General features: G+C 34.9%; 1 protein-coding gene across 1 annotated transcript in view; it reads left to right on the forward strand.

The window, feature by feature from the left end:
* The first annotated feature begins 2,696 nt into the window (after positions 1 to 2,696).
* spegb (striated muscle enriched protein kinase b) overlaps positions 2,697 to 19,184 on the forward strand; it is a 160,820-nt gene continuing 144,332 nt past the window's right edge. Inside the window, exon 1 of the mRNA XM_056465766.1 lies at positions 2,697 to 3,780. Coding sequence (XP_056321741.1) covers positions 3,354 to 3,780 — 427 coding nt within the window. The 5' untranslated portion in view covers positions 2,697 to 3,353. The remainder of the gene's footprint in view (positions 3,781 to 19,184) is intronic.

Consider the following 19,184-nt stretch of genomic DNA (forward strand, 5'->3'; position numbering starts at 1 on the left):
AGGAATTTGTTTTCGTGACAGAACTTGTGCAGTGCAACAGACTGACAGAGACAGGACACCCTGAAAAAAAAACACATAATAAATATATTTTAAAAAATAGAAGTAAGTAGTGAATGCAAATATACAAATTGACACATGTATGTACAGGTATATTACTAAATACAATGTTATATGTGCAGCCGCTGTGTGCAAATTGACATGTAAAGTGTGTTGTTAAATAAATAAGCGTATAAAAAGTAGTGATGTTTATTTCACAATTACTATTATAAGGTCTTCATGAGATGAATTGCCTGAGGAAAGAAACTGTTTCTGTGTTGGGCTGTTCTGGTGCGCAGTGCTCTGTAGCGTCGACCAGAAGGTAAAAGTTCAAAAAGACAATGAGCTGGGTGTGAGGGGTCCAGAGTGATTATGGCAGCTCTTCTGCTTGCTCTGGATAAGTACAGTTCTTGGAGTGTAGGGTGGGTCGTACCAGTGATTCGTTCAGCAGTCCGAACTGTTCGATATAGTCTTCTGAGGTCAGATTTGGTATAGCTGAGCCAAACCAGACAGTTATTGAAGTGAATAGATGGAGAAAGTGAGAGAGAGAGTTAATGATTAAAAATATTATTATAACTCATACATATAGTTTGTATATAAAATACATTTAAATAAATTCTCCACAAGAGTTAATGCATATACCATGTTGTTTTCTTTACAATCTAAATGTAAACTATCTCTAGAATTGCATGTTTGCAAGATCTCCAGCAGATGGCAGTCTGTGTTGTGAAGCAGCACTTTTGTTTGATGCTCATTTTAATATATATATTTTGTATATTTATTGTATAACAGAATGATACATTTGGTACACATCATTTACAATAATAATTATTAGCTTATTTGCAATGGAATAAATGGAATAAAAATAAGATAAACAATAGGAAAATCAACAGAAATCAAACAAAAGTTAAAGAGATATCAATAGGTCATCTGATCTGAGGATATATATGTAATAGAAAATACATTGAGAGTGAAGAGGGTAAAATAATATGATAGCAGCAATTTAGAGATTTAATAGATTATACATATTAAAGGTTGTGCAAATTGTATCTGTTTTGAGTGCTTTCTTTTTAAGTGAGTCTGGAGTTGTAAGTATTTTTTTATCTCTTGTATAAATATTATAAAAACAGGCTTGCAATTTGAAAATTCACATTTATGAATGTAGAATCTGCAAAAAAAAAATAATAAGGTAAAAAAACTAATTATTATTTTTGGAGTTACAGAAAAGTTCTGTGAAGTAATATTTGAGATAAATAAATTAACATCTTGCCAAAATTGGAAAACATGATTGCATGACCAAAATAAGAGGATAAGTTTCAGTGTCATTATGACAAAAGGAGCAATTTGTGTCAAAGTCTGATCCAAACCTTTTCTTTAAGAAGTTTTTGACAGGGTAAATGTTATGTAATAATTTAAACGATGGTTCCTTTATCTTATTAGTAAGGAAAACTTGTATGAACCATATATTTTCCCAGTTTAAATGATCAAAAAGACTGTTCTAATGTGAGATAGCAGAAGTATTGAGACAGTATTTTCGAGGAACAGAGCTCTTATTTAGTTTTTACTTTTCTTTATAACAAAACAAATTTCCCGAATAGGCGTATTAACTGGTTCTGGAATGGCAACAGTTCCTAGTGATATTGTTTGACGCTCGTGTTCTTTAGACTGTGTTGTAGATGAGTGCATTCATTAAAGTCCTGAGGACATTATTAATCCTGTTAACTATTACCATCAGTGATGAGCAGTGGCTGCGGTAACACAATGATTTTTATATAATTAGTTTTATTGCAATAACATAAAACAATGAGAATGTATATAAAACAAGTAGTAGAACCCATACAGAGATTTACTTTTTTTTTACAATAAGGGAATTAAGAATTTAATCGAAAGTAAAATAACAAGAGAAAGAAAGAAAACTAAAGAAACAAAAACAAAAAGAACAGGAAATGAAATATTAATCTAAAATATTGAGAGGGGTTTGGATGCAGATTTGGTACAGTTGCAAGGTGAGCTGCATGCAATGCTTTTAATGCACACACCTAACCCTACCCCTCACAATGAGGTCCCTAGCTCCATTGAGTGTATTGTGTCTGAGATATGCAATCTAAGCTTGCAAATCCAAGTCTGCATCCAGATACTATTGAAAATAATAAACAAAGTACAAGTTTTAACTCCTTTCTTATTACTTGATGTTGAAATGCTATTTAAGTACAGTTCCAATGAACTAATTTACACCAGAAATACAGAGGCCTGTTGATCAGAGACTGTAAACCCAGTGATACTGGCTTCTATATCTGCGGATAAAATCCAATATAAATGACGGCTTGAGGTTTAATTGCTGAATTGTATTTTTATTGAGGAGTTTCACTGCTAAATCTGAAACTGATGCTGGTGACCATGTTGTTTCTTACTCAGCAGCTATCTTTGACACATGAATCAGAGCTTTATTTCCAACTCCTCCTCACCAGGCCCCCTGTGTCACACTTTATGGAGCTTGTGATTGGCTGTGAGTGCCAAGGGAAAAGATGAGGGGCTGGGCCAAAGCATCCGGGCTGTCCAAAAAATTTGACCTATCAGGGTACAGCTGTTCCTTGATGACTTAGTGGGACTTGTCTGTCACCTCCCCGGGGGGACTAGCGAGTGGAGGGGGCTATCGAGAGTGAGACATATTGACTTGGAGGGCATGGGGACGAAAGTCTGGGCACCGCAGGCACAGAGTTAGAAACCACAGTGTTGGAGACTCTGCACTTGAGTAATTACCTGAAGGATTCGGCAGTCAATTTTATTTTTCTTTAGATCCAAGAACTGTGGGATTCAAGTCTAAGGGTGAAAAGCTGAGGCCAAATCTTTCAAAAGGCAACAGGGGTAGCTGCTAATGCAATATGATCCTCCGGTACTCGCTCTAAAAATACCATCTAGCCAGGAGTACATGCACAAGCTTCGTTCGCCTAATTGGACAAAGATTAACCGTTTTGTCTTCCGTTTCTCTAATTGGACATCTCAAGGATGTGAGAAACATATTCCACAACATTTGTGATGTATAGGAAAACTTCTGCACTCCAATTTTTTTGACATTTTGACAAAAATTCGTACATTCGGGTATAGATTTTCACTCTTCAAAAGAGTCATTTGATATGTAAGTATTACATTTGACTTAGTTTTGTATTTTGTGACATCTGCTCGAGTGTTTGGAATATGTTTACCACATCAAAGCACCAAATTATGAAAAGCCATTTTATTTATGGACAGTCATAATTCTGAAGCTTTAATCAGTTTACTACCGTGCAGCAGTTTATAACAAAGCTCTCCACTGGATCATGAGGAAGGCTGAGGTGCAGATGACCCTGAAGAAGGGTGCTGATGAAGAAGCTGGACGAATGGCTCCTCCAAGCCCCAGGATACCATCGAAACGGGCAAAAGTTAGTTCTGAGCAGGTCGTACCAGATTCCTCTGCGTCTGTCTACCCTACTCCAACTCCTCCAGTGTTTATCCGGAAGATGAGGAACGCTGCGGTGGGTACTGGCTGTGATATCCGTTTGAAAGTGGCCGTGGCTGGAGACCCACAGCCTACTTTGTACTGGTACCACAACGATGACCTGCTCAACATGGACAACCAGGAATATGGAGGCCTGTGGATCAGGGACTGTAAACCCAGCGATGCCGGCCTTTATACCTGCATCGCCACCAACCATCTTGGAGAGGCCAGAAGCAGTGCAGTCCTAGCCGTTTTGGATTTGGGTGAAGGTAACTACAAATATAGCTAACTAAGTCGAACAATTTAACATTTCGTTTAGAGCAGGGGTGGGCAAACTCGGTCCTGGAGGTCCTTTTACTCCAACACTAATCAACCACACCTGAACATGCTAAGCAGTGTCTTCAAGATCACTAGAAAGCTATAGGCAGGTGTGTTTGATTATGGTTGGAGCTAAACTCTCCAGGACACCCCTGGTTTAGAAAGTCTAAAGGGATATTTCACCCCAAAAATGAAAATTTACTCACCGTTTAAACACCCTCAAGTGGTTTCAGGTATTTTTGAGTTGCTTTATTACGTTGAACACAAAAGGAGATACTCTGAAAAATGCTTGAAACTTGTAACTGTTGACTTCCATAGTAGGAAAAACAACTACTGTGGAAGTCAATGGTTACAGTTTTTTGAAAATTTTTTCAATCTATCTTAATTCATAAAGGTTTTAAACAAGTGAAGTAAATATTGACAGAATTTTCAGTTTTGGGTGAGCTATACCTTTAAAGTTCCCGTGAAGTGTTTTGAAATGTGCGTATTTTTATTCAATGTTTGACATAATCTCAACTGAAATATCAAGAGAGGGTGGAACATGGAGTAGAAAAGCGTCTTGAAGGGGGCGGGGCATTTGAGATACTAGAGAGCATTTGATTGGTTGAGATTTAATGAGAAACTAAAGTATGAGGTAAAAATAAATCATTGATCCGTTTAGGCGAAAGTGACAAACTGCAAGCTTTGGACGTGTGGATCAGTATTATATTTTTTAAACTCTAATTTATGGAGTGCATAAGCTAATCTTTAAAACTAACAGACTGAAACTAACATCTAAAATGATTTATTTTAATTTAATGGGGGCTTTTTCTTACACGCAGCCTTGTAGAACTGATTTGTGTATATAAGAACTTCAATATAAGGACAATGTGCACTGTTATCAGGCTAGCTTGTGTGGCTAATTATCGAGTTTAGACCTCAGAGAAAAAGGTGGAAGGCAAACATTCTCACTCACTAAAATGTGAAATGTGATAACTCGCTGAAGCAACAACAACATCCCTCAGATGTCTCACAAAATGCTGGATAATCCAATTATGAAAAATATAGTGAAGTAGCCGCCTCTCCATTTACTTGGGGATGGGGCCGTTACCTCAAGGACCTGTTTGGTGGCTGTGGGTGGAATGATGGGGGCAGCTGATGGGCTGAGACAAACTGCTCACTCGTCCTAAAGTAGAGCTGCAAAATTACCGCCCCCGAAGTCAGCGTGCTTCGTCTTCTCCTCTGAAGGTTTTAAATAAGCACTTTGCCTTCTTGCTGAAACGCAAAAGCAAAGCCTAATGTGATCTTTTGCAGGGCAGAAATGTAGCAGAAGCTTTCTCACAGGTATTGTATAGTGAAATATAATGCCTTTGTGAGGAATCTGTCGAAGAGTATGAAAAATAGAGCAGGACAATTTAGCTAAAAAGAAAGACGTTATCAATATTTCTCAGCTATATGACATTTGATGTCTTGGTATTTATGTTTTTGCTTTATGATGTAAAGTTTGAATTAGCGTCCAATTAATTTTTGGATAGAAATGAACTTCATTAATCAACATGGCATGCTTATTATTGCAGTTTAAATTAAAGACTTTACGTTTTTTCAAGAGTGTTCAGAACAATGCTTGTAATATTGTCTCTGATTTAAACAACTAATACAACTGACATGCAAGTTAAGTTTTATTTATATCCAAGAGTGGTTGTGAACAAATTTACAAAAGTGAAATAATAATAATAAAATAACATTCACTGTAAAACCCCACAGTTAATTAATCAAATAAAATGAGTGTAGTTAACTCGATATGTACTGAAAGTTAATTCTACTAATTTGAAAAGAGTTTTGAACTCAGTATTGAAGGTAATGAGTTAATTAAATACCTCATTACTACAACTTAAATGGAATAAGTTCACAGTACTCGTATAGATTACTTTTTCAAACTCAAATGGTATGTAGGAATCGGTTTTCTCAAACGGTTTGAGTTGACTTAACTTATAGAGTTTTTCAGTACTCCATTGGTTTGAATCCTCTTCATTTATTGGGCTTTACTGTGCTCAAATTGCTTCGTTTACTCAAATCATATAAGGTTCACAGTACTCATTATTACGATTAGTTTTTGTAACTTAAATGGTTTGAGTTGTCTTAACTTATTGGGTTTTTCAGTACTTTGAGTTATCTTTATTCATTGAGTTTTACTGTGCTCAAATGGATTAAGTTCACAATAAACGGTTTGAGTTACCTTAACTTTTTAGGTTTTACAATGTTGGAATAAGGCATAGTTCATCTAAAACTGAAAATTCTCCCATCATTTTCGCGCTTAGCTTGTTCCAAAACTGTTTGACCTTCTTTCATCCACAAAAGAAGATATTTTGAAGAAAGCTGGAATCCTTTAACCATTTACTTCCATAGGATTTGTTTCTATTTGAACTATCAAAAACTCAGTGGTTACAGTTTTTCAGTTTTCTTCAAAATATCTTCTTTAATCTTTAATCTTCTTTTTAACAAAATAAAGAAACTTAAAAAGCTTTGAAACCACACAAGGGTGAGTTAATTTTTTTGGGTGATCTATGCCTTTAATGATGTTAAATGCTATCAAATAGGGCTGGGCGATATGGCAAAAATACAATCTCGATAATTATTTTCCATATTATTATGGAATTACGCGATATGATATTACGCTATAACGGTATATATTTCTATATAAGTTGTTTATTAAGCCGCATAACATTTTCGGCCGATAAATTTTTGGTGGCCGAAAATTTGGTACATCTCCAATATTAACACACTTTTATATTCCCATTTTTGCACATCCCGCTGTGTGATTGGCTCTTAGATTAATATAGAGTAAAAAAGTCCAGAGCTTATCATTGTTAATGACATCAATTTTATGGCGCTTTGATATAATATCATTTATCGGCCCAGCCCTACCATCAAACCAGCACAATAATTACAAATATATCCCAACTTTTATCACTCTAATCTCAATAATAGTAAATTATCTCCTCATACTCCATAATAAATGCAGTTTTCTCAGAAAGGAATATGTTTATTGGTTTAGCTGTCCAGAAGTCATTCGTTGGTTTGGGTTTTTGGGTTGAGGAGAACTGTCGGGATTCAGATGTGTGTTTATGGATTGGCTTTGTCTCCTTGTTACCCTTCACAGTGCAGAAATGGCCACGTCAGAGCCCATAACTCTCCCAGTGTTATGGTTTCACTGATGCCACTAGCATTGATCACCAAACTGTCAGCAATACAGGGTATCGTTTATGGCTCTGGTTTTCTCATTTGCACTCCATCAACAGAAATAGATTAGGTGTTTTATTTAGTCAGGTCAAACTTTCACTTTTACACCGTAACTGTAGCATAAATGTAGCATAAATGCAAAACTGGTGTGTATTTATTGTATTTACCATTCAAGATTGGCACTTTTTGCATGAAGTGGTCTTCAGAGATTGTTACATATAACTGGGTTTTGTTTAGTTTGAGTGGGGCCAATTTTTCCAGGTTTCTGAATGGTACTTCAGAGGCATGTGAAGAAGTTATTTTGTACAAGGCATTCAGAACTTATATTTTGCTGTATTCTCATGAAATTTGGGTGTATATTGACTTGAATGTTTTGTTAGACCGTGGTCTAGTCTCATAGTGTGGCAAAGTAAGCGAAGAAAACCATATAATTGTGCATAGTTACACTATAAATATTGCTGTTTCACCCCGACATTTTTTAAAATAATCTTGTAATCTAGTTGCCGTGTTTAGATTTTTGACCTAAATTTGAATTGATATATGACAGCATTTTTGAGTTTATAATATAATATTTGAGCAATATCACACGAGTAGCAATGCGATGTGGCTGTATGTTGGCATTGGTGGGCGATATGCGATATTCAGCCACATCGCACTGCTACGAGTGTGATATTGCGTTGATACAACAGTTTGACTGCATAATCGTGTATATAATAAAGAAAATCAAACACGGAGAGTCTCAAAATCCTTTTGTGAGAGAAACTGCTTTTTCCACTGTTCATTCACATCTGCAGCTGACATCAGAACGTCAGAAGCCATTACTAATTCACCAAAGTCACTTTAGAGCTAGTGTTTGAATGATTCTCTAGCGTAATGTCTAAAGTGATGACAAAGCAGGTGATTTTGCTCACATTTTAAGATTATAAGGCTGAACGGCATGAAACGCCATCATTCTAGCGAGATTTCCCAGTATTACTCTGTTGCAATTGGGAGATCACAATAATTAACCCCCCAAAAAAGCAGCGCAAACACTACCAGATTACTGTTGTGTTTGCAATAAGGAAAAACGCTAAACACATGCGGATATTTCTTCTTTCTTTTTTTTTGACTGAACTAGTCTGCAGTAACGAAAACAGGAGACTTATTAGAAACAAACAGATGGCCAACCAAAAAGTAACTCATGGTTATACAAAGAGTGGCCAGCACAAAACACTTACATTCTAATCTGTGAGTCCCATCTCACACTCAACACACTACAATTACTATGGTATAAATACAGCCCTACAACATACAAGAGAGAGAGATCGACTTAGTCACTTACGTGTGTAATAATGACTTGATCAGCTGTAGTTTAAAATTATGCTAGGTTTTCCCTCCCCCAAGGGCATATTATGCTGTCTCTGTCGCTATCTTGTGGATGGTGCTGCATAGTTGCAATCTAAACAACTAAATTTTTGTCTAAAAAGCCAGTAGTATCTGGATGCAGCCTTTATGATGCAAGCTTAGATTACATTACTCAGTGATGCAATGTCAGACATAATGCACTCAAATGGAACGAGTGACGTCACTGTGAGGGGTAGGGTTAGGGGTGGGGTTAGGTGAGCCCATTAAAAAGCATTGGATGCAGCTCAGATTGCACTGCACTGAGTCTGCAGCCAGACCCCTCTCTAAAAAGCCTCAAAGGCACATTTTGTTGCCCGACAGCTGCAATATTTGTCAAACTGTAGTGAGTTTATTGATTTGCTATCACTCTATGTGGGTGGAGTAATACAGAAGGGTGAGGAGGCTGTAGGAGTTCTGATATTGCAGAATATCACACGGCTATCAGCCATCAGATTCGAAAACCAGAGAGAACTGTTGTGTATAATATCAGAATCAGATCAGAATCAGAATCAGTTTTATTGCCAAGTGTGCTTCACACACACAAGGAATTCGTTTTGGCTACAGAAGCTTCCAGTGTACATAAAGTGACAATACAAAATAAATATGAAAAATATATAAATATATATAATAATAATAATAAATATAATATACAATATATAATATATAATACAATATAATATAATATAATATAATAATGTTTTATGTATTTAAAATGACATTGCATATTCCACTAATAGCCTACACTGAAAAAAAAATGCTGGGTTCCACACAATTCCCTCATGTTGTCTGAAAACAAATTGTTTAAGTTATAAGTAAATGTAAGTGGATTGAACAAGAAACAATTAACTTGTCCCAAAAAAACCCCATAGGAGTTGTGTTGAACTCTTGAACTTTTTGAAACAAAAAGTAGTTTGAACAGGCTTTAGTTAAACAGGTTTCAACCTATTTTTAGTTTAATATTTTTAGTCAGTTTGATTGTACTGAGTTGAGATGACTAGAAAAGTTAATTTAATTCAACTAAAAGACAGCAATTTTTTTTACAACGTAGTCTGACTAGGCAGTTCATAGATGCATTTATATTTTTCATTCTGATTTGTGCATTTTTGCTAAATACTAAACAAGTCTTAATGCCCAATAAACATCATCTTGATATCAAATCTAAGTCCTGAGTCAAAACCAGTTGAGCCGCAGGGATCTAGAGTTTGTGACGTCTGTAGTCATGATGCATGTGTCAATCCTCTAGGCAGCTTGTGGAGTTTACACCTGTCTTGTCACTCAGCTAAATGCCATACAGTGTGTCTTTCTCTTTTGCTTTTTCTTCACAATGGCTGTTTTTCCACCTGATACACCTACTGTTATCCTTATTTTCCCCCATTGATCATTCTAGAGTCTATATTGTTTTACTTTGTCATTCAAACTATTTCTATTATACAAAGTTTTTCTTAATTGTATCCCTGCTTTTATTTCTCTCGTTTTTCCACTTATTCCACTTTGCTGTCTTTACTTTCAATGTGTCTGTATTTGTCTTGGGCTGAAGGACCATCTCTACCCCTCTGGTTATTTCGGACAGTGGAATGTGCCAGGCTTCAGATTTTTGTGATGTTAATAGGCCACTCATTCTCCGGTTACACAGGAAGACATCACAGCTATATATAGGCCTTCAGCACAGGAGTTCTGCCTAGACCTTATTCAATTAGAGTCTGTTTGAATGAGAGGCAGAGAAATGTTTTTGCATGGTTTACTGTGGTAAATCTCTAAATTAGCTGGCTTTGAAATAGTCTGTATTGTCTTAGAGTCATTGCTGATTTAGACTGAGACGAAACAAAGTTGACATTGACGAGTTATTATAGTGTTAGCAAGTAAGTGTTTTAAGACGGATTGTGCTAGTAAAGACTAAGATTTATGTTACAGTTATTATTTGTTGCATTTGAACTACAAATTTGATCTAGGTTTTATTTACACTAAACATAGACTAACTTAAAGTAATCCTAAAATTGAAATTGATTCTTTGTTAGTTCACATTGGAATTGTTGAAGTGAATAATTAATACATGAAAGTTAATCTACTGACAAAATGAAAAAGGTTTGTCATACAAATTTTTTCTGATAAAATCAAGTTGAAGGCTTGGCATTCTCACTCTCTTCCTGCTGTTAGTTTGGTTTAAAATAAACAAATAAATAAATAATTCACATGAAAATGCAAAAATGAAGTGCTATCATGTTAAAGTAATAGGTGGCAGTATATATACAAGTCCTGTTGGCCAATCAACAGCCTCAAAAGTGGGTTATTGGCAGTTCGGGTTGGTTGTGTTCTAACGCCACTGTTCTGAAATTTATTGCTATTATTGTCTGTGTATCTGTATATACAGTTGAAGTCAGAATTATTAGCGCCCTTGAATTATTAGCGCCCCGTTTATTTTTTTCCCCCAATTTCTGTTTAACAGAGAGAAGATTTCTTCAACACATTTCTAAACATAATAGTTTAGAGTTTTAATAACTCATTTCTAATAACTGGTTTAGTTTATCTTTGCCATGATGACAGTACATATTATTTTACTAGCTATTTTTCAAGATACTAGTATTCAGCTTAAAGTGACATTTAAAGGCTTAACTAGGTTAATTAGGTTAACTAGGCAGGTTAGGGTAATTAGGCAAGTTATTGTATAATGATGGTTTGTTCTGAAGACTATGGGAAAAAAATACAGCTTAAAGAGGCTAATAACTTTGACCTTAAAATGGTTTTAAAAAATCATTTAAATTGCTTTTATTCTAGCCAAAATAAAACAAATAAGATTTCTCCAGAAGAAAAAATATTATCAGACACACTGTGACAATTTCCTTGCTCTGTTGAAAATCATTTTGAAAAAAAAGCGGGGCTTATAATTCTGACTTCAACTCTGTCCCGTTGGCATAGTTATTAGCAGAAATTTTTTGGTTATCTTGGCCATTGCACAGAGATCTTTTAAACAATGGAGGTTGCGTTGCACAATTTGATGTCACACATTTGTGACTTGTGTAAGAATATTTTGACAATAAAACATTTTAATTGAATGTGTATTTTTAAACAATATTAGAGAACATTTATAATCGGGAAATATTTGAAGTGAAATGTTTAAAAAGGTGGCTTCTGGGGCAATTTTAGGATATTTATCTTTAATCAAACTAAAAGATTGTATATGACTCTTTTCGTTGTTGCTATTTGCATGTTTTTTTAAAAAAAAATTTTTTTTACAATGTATGCTTGTTAGAAACTGATATAATTGTATATTATGTATTGTATATTTAGTATACCTTTTGTCATGAATATATCCAATGCTGCTGATATGGCATTATGGCACAAACAAGCCAAAAACTCCGGTTTCCCTGGCTGCACGACTACATGAAGAATAAACGTGTATCTGAAAGCGCAGCAAAATATACCCTAAGTAACATATTTAAGATTTGCGAAATGTAGGTGGCGCCCTCTAGCGGAGTTGTCATCTGAAATGTGCAACAAAACACACCTGGTGCAACGTATTCTACGTTTTGTATTTCTTGTGAACCTGGGTTGTATATATTAGAGTTTGTAGTGTTAAATTTAGCTTTGAAATAAGAAAATTTGAAATGTCAGCATCTAATTGAGGTTCTAAAATAGGAGTTTAGCATTTTTTTTTAATGGCAAATGTTTTTTACAATGAAAATAATCAAATGTAGAACGTTTTTGTAAAATGGAAAGATTCCATGGAAGTTAAATGTTCTTCATGGAGCCATTGTTCAGTAATTTTTTACGTTTAATTTATTTTTTTTGCTGTGATCTAAAAAACTTTTGGCAACAGTTTGATATGCTTTCCATTTTTTTCTTTATTTAGTTTATTAAATAATTAATCAATTTTTAAACGCTTTTACCCCACACAGTGGGGCTGCGCAATATATAATTTTATCAGCATCGATATTGCAATGTGTGCGTCCGCTAAAGTCACATAGCAAGATATGCAATGTTAAGTTAGGAATATAGTTGACCACAAACCACAGACAAAAACACATGAGATTTGTGGGGACACTGCAGAATTTAACTGTAGTAGAGTAAAAGTTTATCATCTGCATGTGTTTTATGGCCTGTGACTTTGTTAGCATTTTAAGAGAGTTTAAAGCATTTTAATAGTACATAAGGAATAATTGTTTTGAATAATTTGTATGATGAAGACTACGCAAGGTAATTTTCATTTGATTACTCAATTTCTGTATACCCGAATTTCTGTTAGACTCTCCCCAGAAAACCAGAAAACACTGTTTAATTATGTTTAATAGTTATTTTATTGTGTTTATTTATGACTGTTGTTTGTTTATTATGTGTATATAATAAGTTACGTAATATATACTATCCCATTCAATCTAAATGAATGACTTTCCAAATAGAGATATTTAAGTCATCTGGTCAAATTCGCAGAGAGAAAAAAAAATCATAATGTCAAATTTTTCCAGTATCATACAGCCCTACTGCACAAAATACTTACTGAAGAAGCTTTTTCAAGAGTAGCTTAAAAAGTACCTTCACTGCTATTCTGTTGAACTCATCATCAGGGAATCAAAATAAATGTGAACGTCAATGGTTAATGACAGGTTTTAATCTTTCTTCTGTTCATCCATGTTTTGAAATAAGAAGTTTAATGCAGCTTTTATTCAAATACACCTAAACATTGAGGAGGATGTAATCCCTATTGATACAACCCACCCCTAGACCTTAAATCTGTAAACATGCAACCGCTTGTTTATTTACTAGCCTGATTCAGCTGACACTCAAACCTTATATTCATGCTCAGCAAATAAGTGCCTGCTGTCTCTGTCTCTTCAGGGAGTATTTCACCTGTAATTGCTCTGTGCTTTACGCAGTGCTGTTTCTAATATAGATGTTTCAGATTGCTGGGATGGAAGAATGATGAGAAATAATGTACAGAGAGTAAAGTACTGAATCTGTGAATGTATCTAAAGTCTACAGCACTATGATCTTAATGTTTCTCACATGGCCTATATTTAGTTTTTATAAAGAGTTAAAAAAATGCTGCTTTCAAAAAGTTATTAGCATAATTAAATGTGAAATTTTTGTACGCTAATGAATATGCTACCCAAATTGCTGTAATAAAGCTAAAGTAGTGTATTTCTTAATGCAAAAACTTGATATAAATCTCAAAACATTTGAGTTTGCATTTGGGGGAATGGTTGAGCAGTAAAGAGGAGGATTTTGGCTTCAACCCACACACTTAGCAATAATTGCCCTGAAAGAAGATAGCTCTCTGTTGGCGATGCACAACTTTCCATTGGCCCCTGAGGTCAAAGTGTCCACACAAACACTCAGTGAAGTGTGTAACGAATGGCGTCAGACATCAATTATATTTGTGACCAAATGGAAATTATAATCCCTGATAAACTGTTTGGGTTTTAGAGATTTTACTCTTCTGTCTTTTGTCTGACTAATGGACTCTTTCAGACTGACGCTGTTATTAATTTTGTCAGGAGCACATATGACTCATGCAAAATGACTGGAATATCGTTTTGTTCTTTTGTGGCAGGTGAAATTGCAATTTCACCATTTGAAAAGAGGATTGGGGTCGTGGGGTGGGGGGAGTAATGACAGTCCTCGTAGTTGATTATTAATATTTATAATAAGCATACCTCTATGCATACTGAAAAAAATAAATGCGCTCTCATTTTGACACTCTAACAAAGCACACAGCTGTGCCTCCTTCAGTCATTTATTTTCAGCAGCTTTTTTAGTTTTTTGTCCAGCTGAGAGGTTGTTTTTTTTTGCATCGCTTGTAGGTGGAAATGAATCAATACTGAATGCAAAAGACTAATTCAGCGCATTGGAATAAAGTGAGTTAATATGCATTTATTCTGTTCTCTTTAGTGATTCTGGTGAGCTGCTGCACTGAAACGGTATTGTTTTTTTCCAATCTGCTACCGGCGACTTTCTGCATCACTAGAAAACCCATTTCCTTTGCACTTGGAGACAGTTATCCTTTTCTTTTTAACTGCGTCTACATCAACACTAACAATGATCCACTGATTTTAATTTACTTAAAAGCATCTTGTTTACTTTGTGCTTAGGTTCTCATTGGCCTTTAGTGTGTGGGTGGTTTTAACAAACCACTGCTGTTGCACTTTTTCTTTTTGCGTCCCAATGTTGAAGCTTTTTGTTGCAGTAATCTCTAAATAAAGCTGTATATGCACTTTTAAAGGAGTAGTTCATCATAGACAGATTCTGTGGTTATTTAGTGTATGTTTATTTTTTGGAGCTTGGCACTTTCAGTTGTTGCTGTATGAAAAACCTATCCTTTTGTGTTTCATGCATAACTTAATTTATTAAATACTTATTATATACTTAAATGACATACATTTTTGCTTTTTTATATCTATAATACATTTCATTTTAGTGCTGTTTTCTGAATTTATATTATATTACATTATTAACACTTCGGCTTACTGATTATCAGGGGTCGCCACATTTATATTATATTATATTATATTATATTACATTATTCACTGATTCATTTTCTTTACGGCTTTGTCCCCTCATGAATATTATATTATAGTTTACTATATCATATTTTTCATTAATTTTCTTTTCGGCTTAGTCCTTTTATTAATCGGGGGTCGCCACAGCGGAATGAACCGCCAACTTATCCAGCACATGTTTTACGCAGCAGATGCCCTTCTAGCTAGGAAACATTGGGATCATTAGGAAACCTCCACACACACTCAATCACACACATACACTACGGCCAATTTTAGCTTACCCAATTTACCTATACCACGTGTTTGGAGTGTGGGGGAAACCGGAGCACCCGGAGGAAACCCACACGAACGTGGGGAGAACATGCAAACTCCACACAGAAATGCCAGCTGACCCAGCTGAGGCTCGAACCATGACCTTCTTGCTGTGGGGCGATCGTGCTACCCACTGCGCCACCGTGTTGCCATTATATTATGTTATTCATTCATTAATTTTCTTTTTGGCTTAGTCCCTTTATTAATCCTGGGTCGCCACAATGGAATGAACCGCCAACTTATCCAGCACATTTTTACGCAGCAGATTCCCTTCCAGCCGCAACCCATCTCTGGGAAACGTCCCTACACACTCACTCACACTCATACACTATGGACAATTTAGCTTACCCAATTCACCTGTACCGCATGTCTTTGGACTATGGGGGAAACTGGAGCACCCGGAGGAAACCCACGCAAATGCAGGGAGAACATGCAAACTCCACACAGAAATGCCAACTGACCCAGCCGAGGCTCGAACCAGCGACCTTCTTGCTGAGAGGCGACAGCACTACCTACTGCGCCACTATTTCTAAAATTATATTTCAAATAAATGCTGTTCATTTAAGCTTTCTATTAAAGAATAAATCAAGAAAATATAATTTTCCACAAACATACTAATTAACACAACGGGTTTCACCATTGATAATAGATCAAATCAAATCAGCATATTCTGAGGATTTTATATTTTATATATAGCCTATTATAAATATGGTCATATTATATTATATTATATTATATTATATTATATTATATTATTTTTCCTGATTTTCAGGGGTTGCCATATTATGTATTAAATTATATTATATTATATTAATGTTTTCAAATTTCAGTTTACTACACTTTTCAGTTTACTACACTTTTAAGCAATACCTTTTATAAATTATCATAATAAATGTACATACTTTCCATGTATTGGATGGATAAACTATCTGGTAGGGGGGACGGTATGACCAAAATTCTATTTTATGGTGTGAGTAGTTTTGTCCATGGTAACGATATAGTTCATGATTTAATTATTTAAATAGATACCCATTTACGAAACAATAAGAGTTATAATATATAAACTTTCTTTTTTAAGATATTTATTACGGTTTACAATTGATATTGCTCAGCCCTTCTATCCTTTAATATTTTCAATAGTTTGTTTTAATAGTGCATTTTAAAAACAGTTGAATACTATACAAAATTACTTCATTTTCAAATATTTTCCAAATGATGTTTAACAGAGCATGGAATTTTTCACAGCATTTCCTATAATATTTTTTCTTGTGGGGAAAGTCTTATTTGTTTTATTTCAGCTGGAATAAAAGCAGTTTAAAAATTAAAAAAAAACATTTTAAGGTCCATTAAACAATACCATTGTTAAACAATATTTTGCCTAATAACCCTAACTTGCCTAATTAACCTAATGAAGACTTTAAATCACACTTTAAGTTGAATTCTAGTATCTTGAAAAATATCAAGTAAAATATTATAGTCGTCATGGCAAAGATAAAAGAAATCCGTTATGAGTTATTAAGATTATTATGTTTAGAAATGTGAAATTGGGGACAAAAACTATACAGGGGGCTAAATTCAGGAGGGCTATTAGTTCTGACTTCAACTGTATGCTATATATAAAATGAAGTGAACATAGGATTGTTTTGTTGTAACGTTTATATCAGTGTCTGAATCTTCATTGATTTTTATTCTTTGACTAAAACCTCAAAATGATGCCTCTGTTGCACCGAGCATTCGTCCCATGTAATTAAAGTCATAATGATGGCCTGTATAATCTCATTCCATGCTGACTCGTAGCAGAGAGGTGGCATGACCTCAGAGCTCTGATAATGATGTGATAAAACATAACATGCTCAAGCTGTTATGTGTATTGATTTTGAACTATATTAGAATACTTACAGCAAATGCCTTACCTAATCCTTCGGTATACAGCTTTGAGGGCAGTAGCTATGCTAGGGTGTTGAACATCTAAAATGGCTCCAGAATAAAAGCATCTGACTCACCAATGTTTTAAAAGTGCAAGAAAGAGCTTTATAAACACCCCACATTTTCGTTTGAGACCTCTTGCATTTTTATAACCTGCGGCATTTCAGTCTGGACCTTTTCGCACTGGCATGTTTTCCAAGGTTTATGATGTAAGAAAGATGGCCACACGTTTGGTTTGGTTCAGATTGAATCATCCTAGTGTTTTCTCTTTCTCCCTCTGGAACAAATTCATGATACATTTTCATTGCTCTTGTTCTTGACAATGTTTGGAAAGGAAAGAGATAGGTGTTGCTGCAATGGTAGATTGCTGAACATGAGTCGGGGATTGTGGTGATTTAATGATATCAGAAATAGGTTTAGGCGGCACAGTGCTGTCGCCTCACAGCAAGAAGGTTGCTGGTTCAAACCTCGGCTCAGTTGGCGTTTCTGTGTGGAGTTTGCATGTTCTCCCTGTGTTCACGTGGGTTTCCTCCGGGTGCTCCGGTTTCCCCCACAGTCCAAAGACATGTGGGACAGGTGAATTGGGTAGGCTAAATTGTCCATAGTGTATGAGTGTGTGTGGATGTTTCCCAGAGATGGGTAAGGGTATCTGCTGCGTAAAAAACGTGCTGGATGAGTTGGCGGTTCATTCCGCTGTGGTGACCCCGGATTAATAAAGGGACTAAGCCGAAAAGAAAATGAATGAATGAACAAATAGGTTTAAAGGTGGTGTACTGTGTAAATACTTTTTTTTGAATGAGTTCTAATCTGGATTCAAGCTAAAAAGATCTCTTTGTAACAGGGTCAAATATATTCCACTTATAGAATTGTTCATAGATTGCACATCACACCGCTTTTCAGAAGCAAGTTCGAGTAATTCACCAATATGTGTTAAATTTAAGGTGGAAGTGGGAGACTATGCTCATTTATTATGGAATTGTCCTGTTATTAGAGCTTATAGGGCAAAAGTTGTTATGTGATTTATGTTTGGGCTCATTGTTGGATTCATTGTCTTTGATTTTAGGATCGTTTACTGATCGTTTATTTGACATTTTAGCCTATTTGCTGCCAGAAAAAATATACTAATAAACTGAATTAGTGACAAACCCCATCCTTGAAAGGATGGCACAATGTTATTAGAGCAATGATTCCCGTAGAATTCCTTGCCTGTTTCATTCATATGTACACTGACAATTTTTATTAAGTCTGGACTTGGGTTTCTTCAAGCTGTATTTTGATTTATGGTATGTCTTAATTTATTTAATGTAATTTTTTTATCTTTATATATTTTCACTTTGTTTATTTATTTACTTATTTTTATTTATTTATTAGTTTTATTATAATTTATCCATTAGTTTCAATTTCTTTACAATTTAAAATGGCATCTTTGGAGATCTTTTCCACTGGAGATACTGTTGTCCTAAAAAACTAAAAACTAAAATGTAATAAATAAATCTTACGTATACCTTAGGAATGCAATAACAGAATATTTTGTCGGTTTTAAAACCTTGACTTTTCCAAACCGTGGTATACCTTGAAAACGGTTATCATCTCATGCAGAATAATGATAATACTTATTGATACATTTGACTTCAATCATTTAAAAATAGACATTCACACACATTTGTGTCATACTGCAAGTATTCACTCACTTACAGCATAGCATTTTTGGGCTCAGATTTCTTTCATTTTCAGCCAAAAATCGAATTTTTGTTTGATTTTCATTTGATTTTTGGAAGCCTAAAGTTTAATGCATCAATACTTATTGTACTTTGCAAACAAGTAAAGATACAGCTAAAAAATATTCAGAATACTAAACTATAGAAAAGTTCAGCTATAATGATAACAATGTTTTTTGAAAAGCAATATTGGATATACCGATACACATCTTGAGTAGACCTTTTTGCCTTGCACTTTTTTGTCAACATTTATAATTCATTTGTTTGGGATATGTGTTTTCACATTCTGTTTCCAATGCCTAATTA

Source organism: Danio aesculapii, chromosome 9 (genome assembly GCF_903798145.1).
Source record: "Danio aesculapii chromosome 9, fDanAes4.1, whole genome shotgun sequence".
Lineage (NCBI taxonomy): Eukaryota > Metazoa > Chordata > Actinopteri > Cypriniformes > Danionidae > Danio > Danio aesculapii.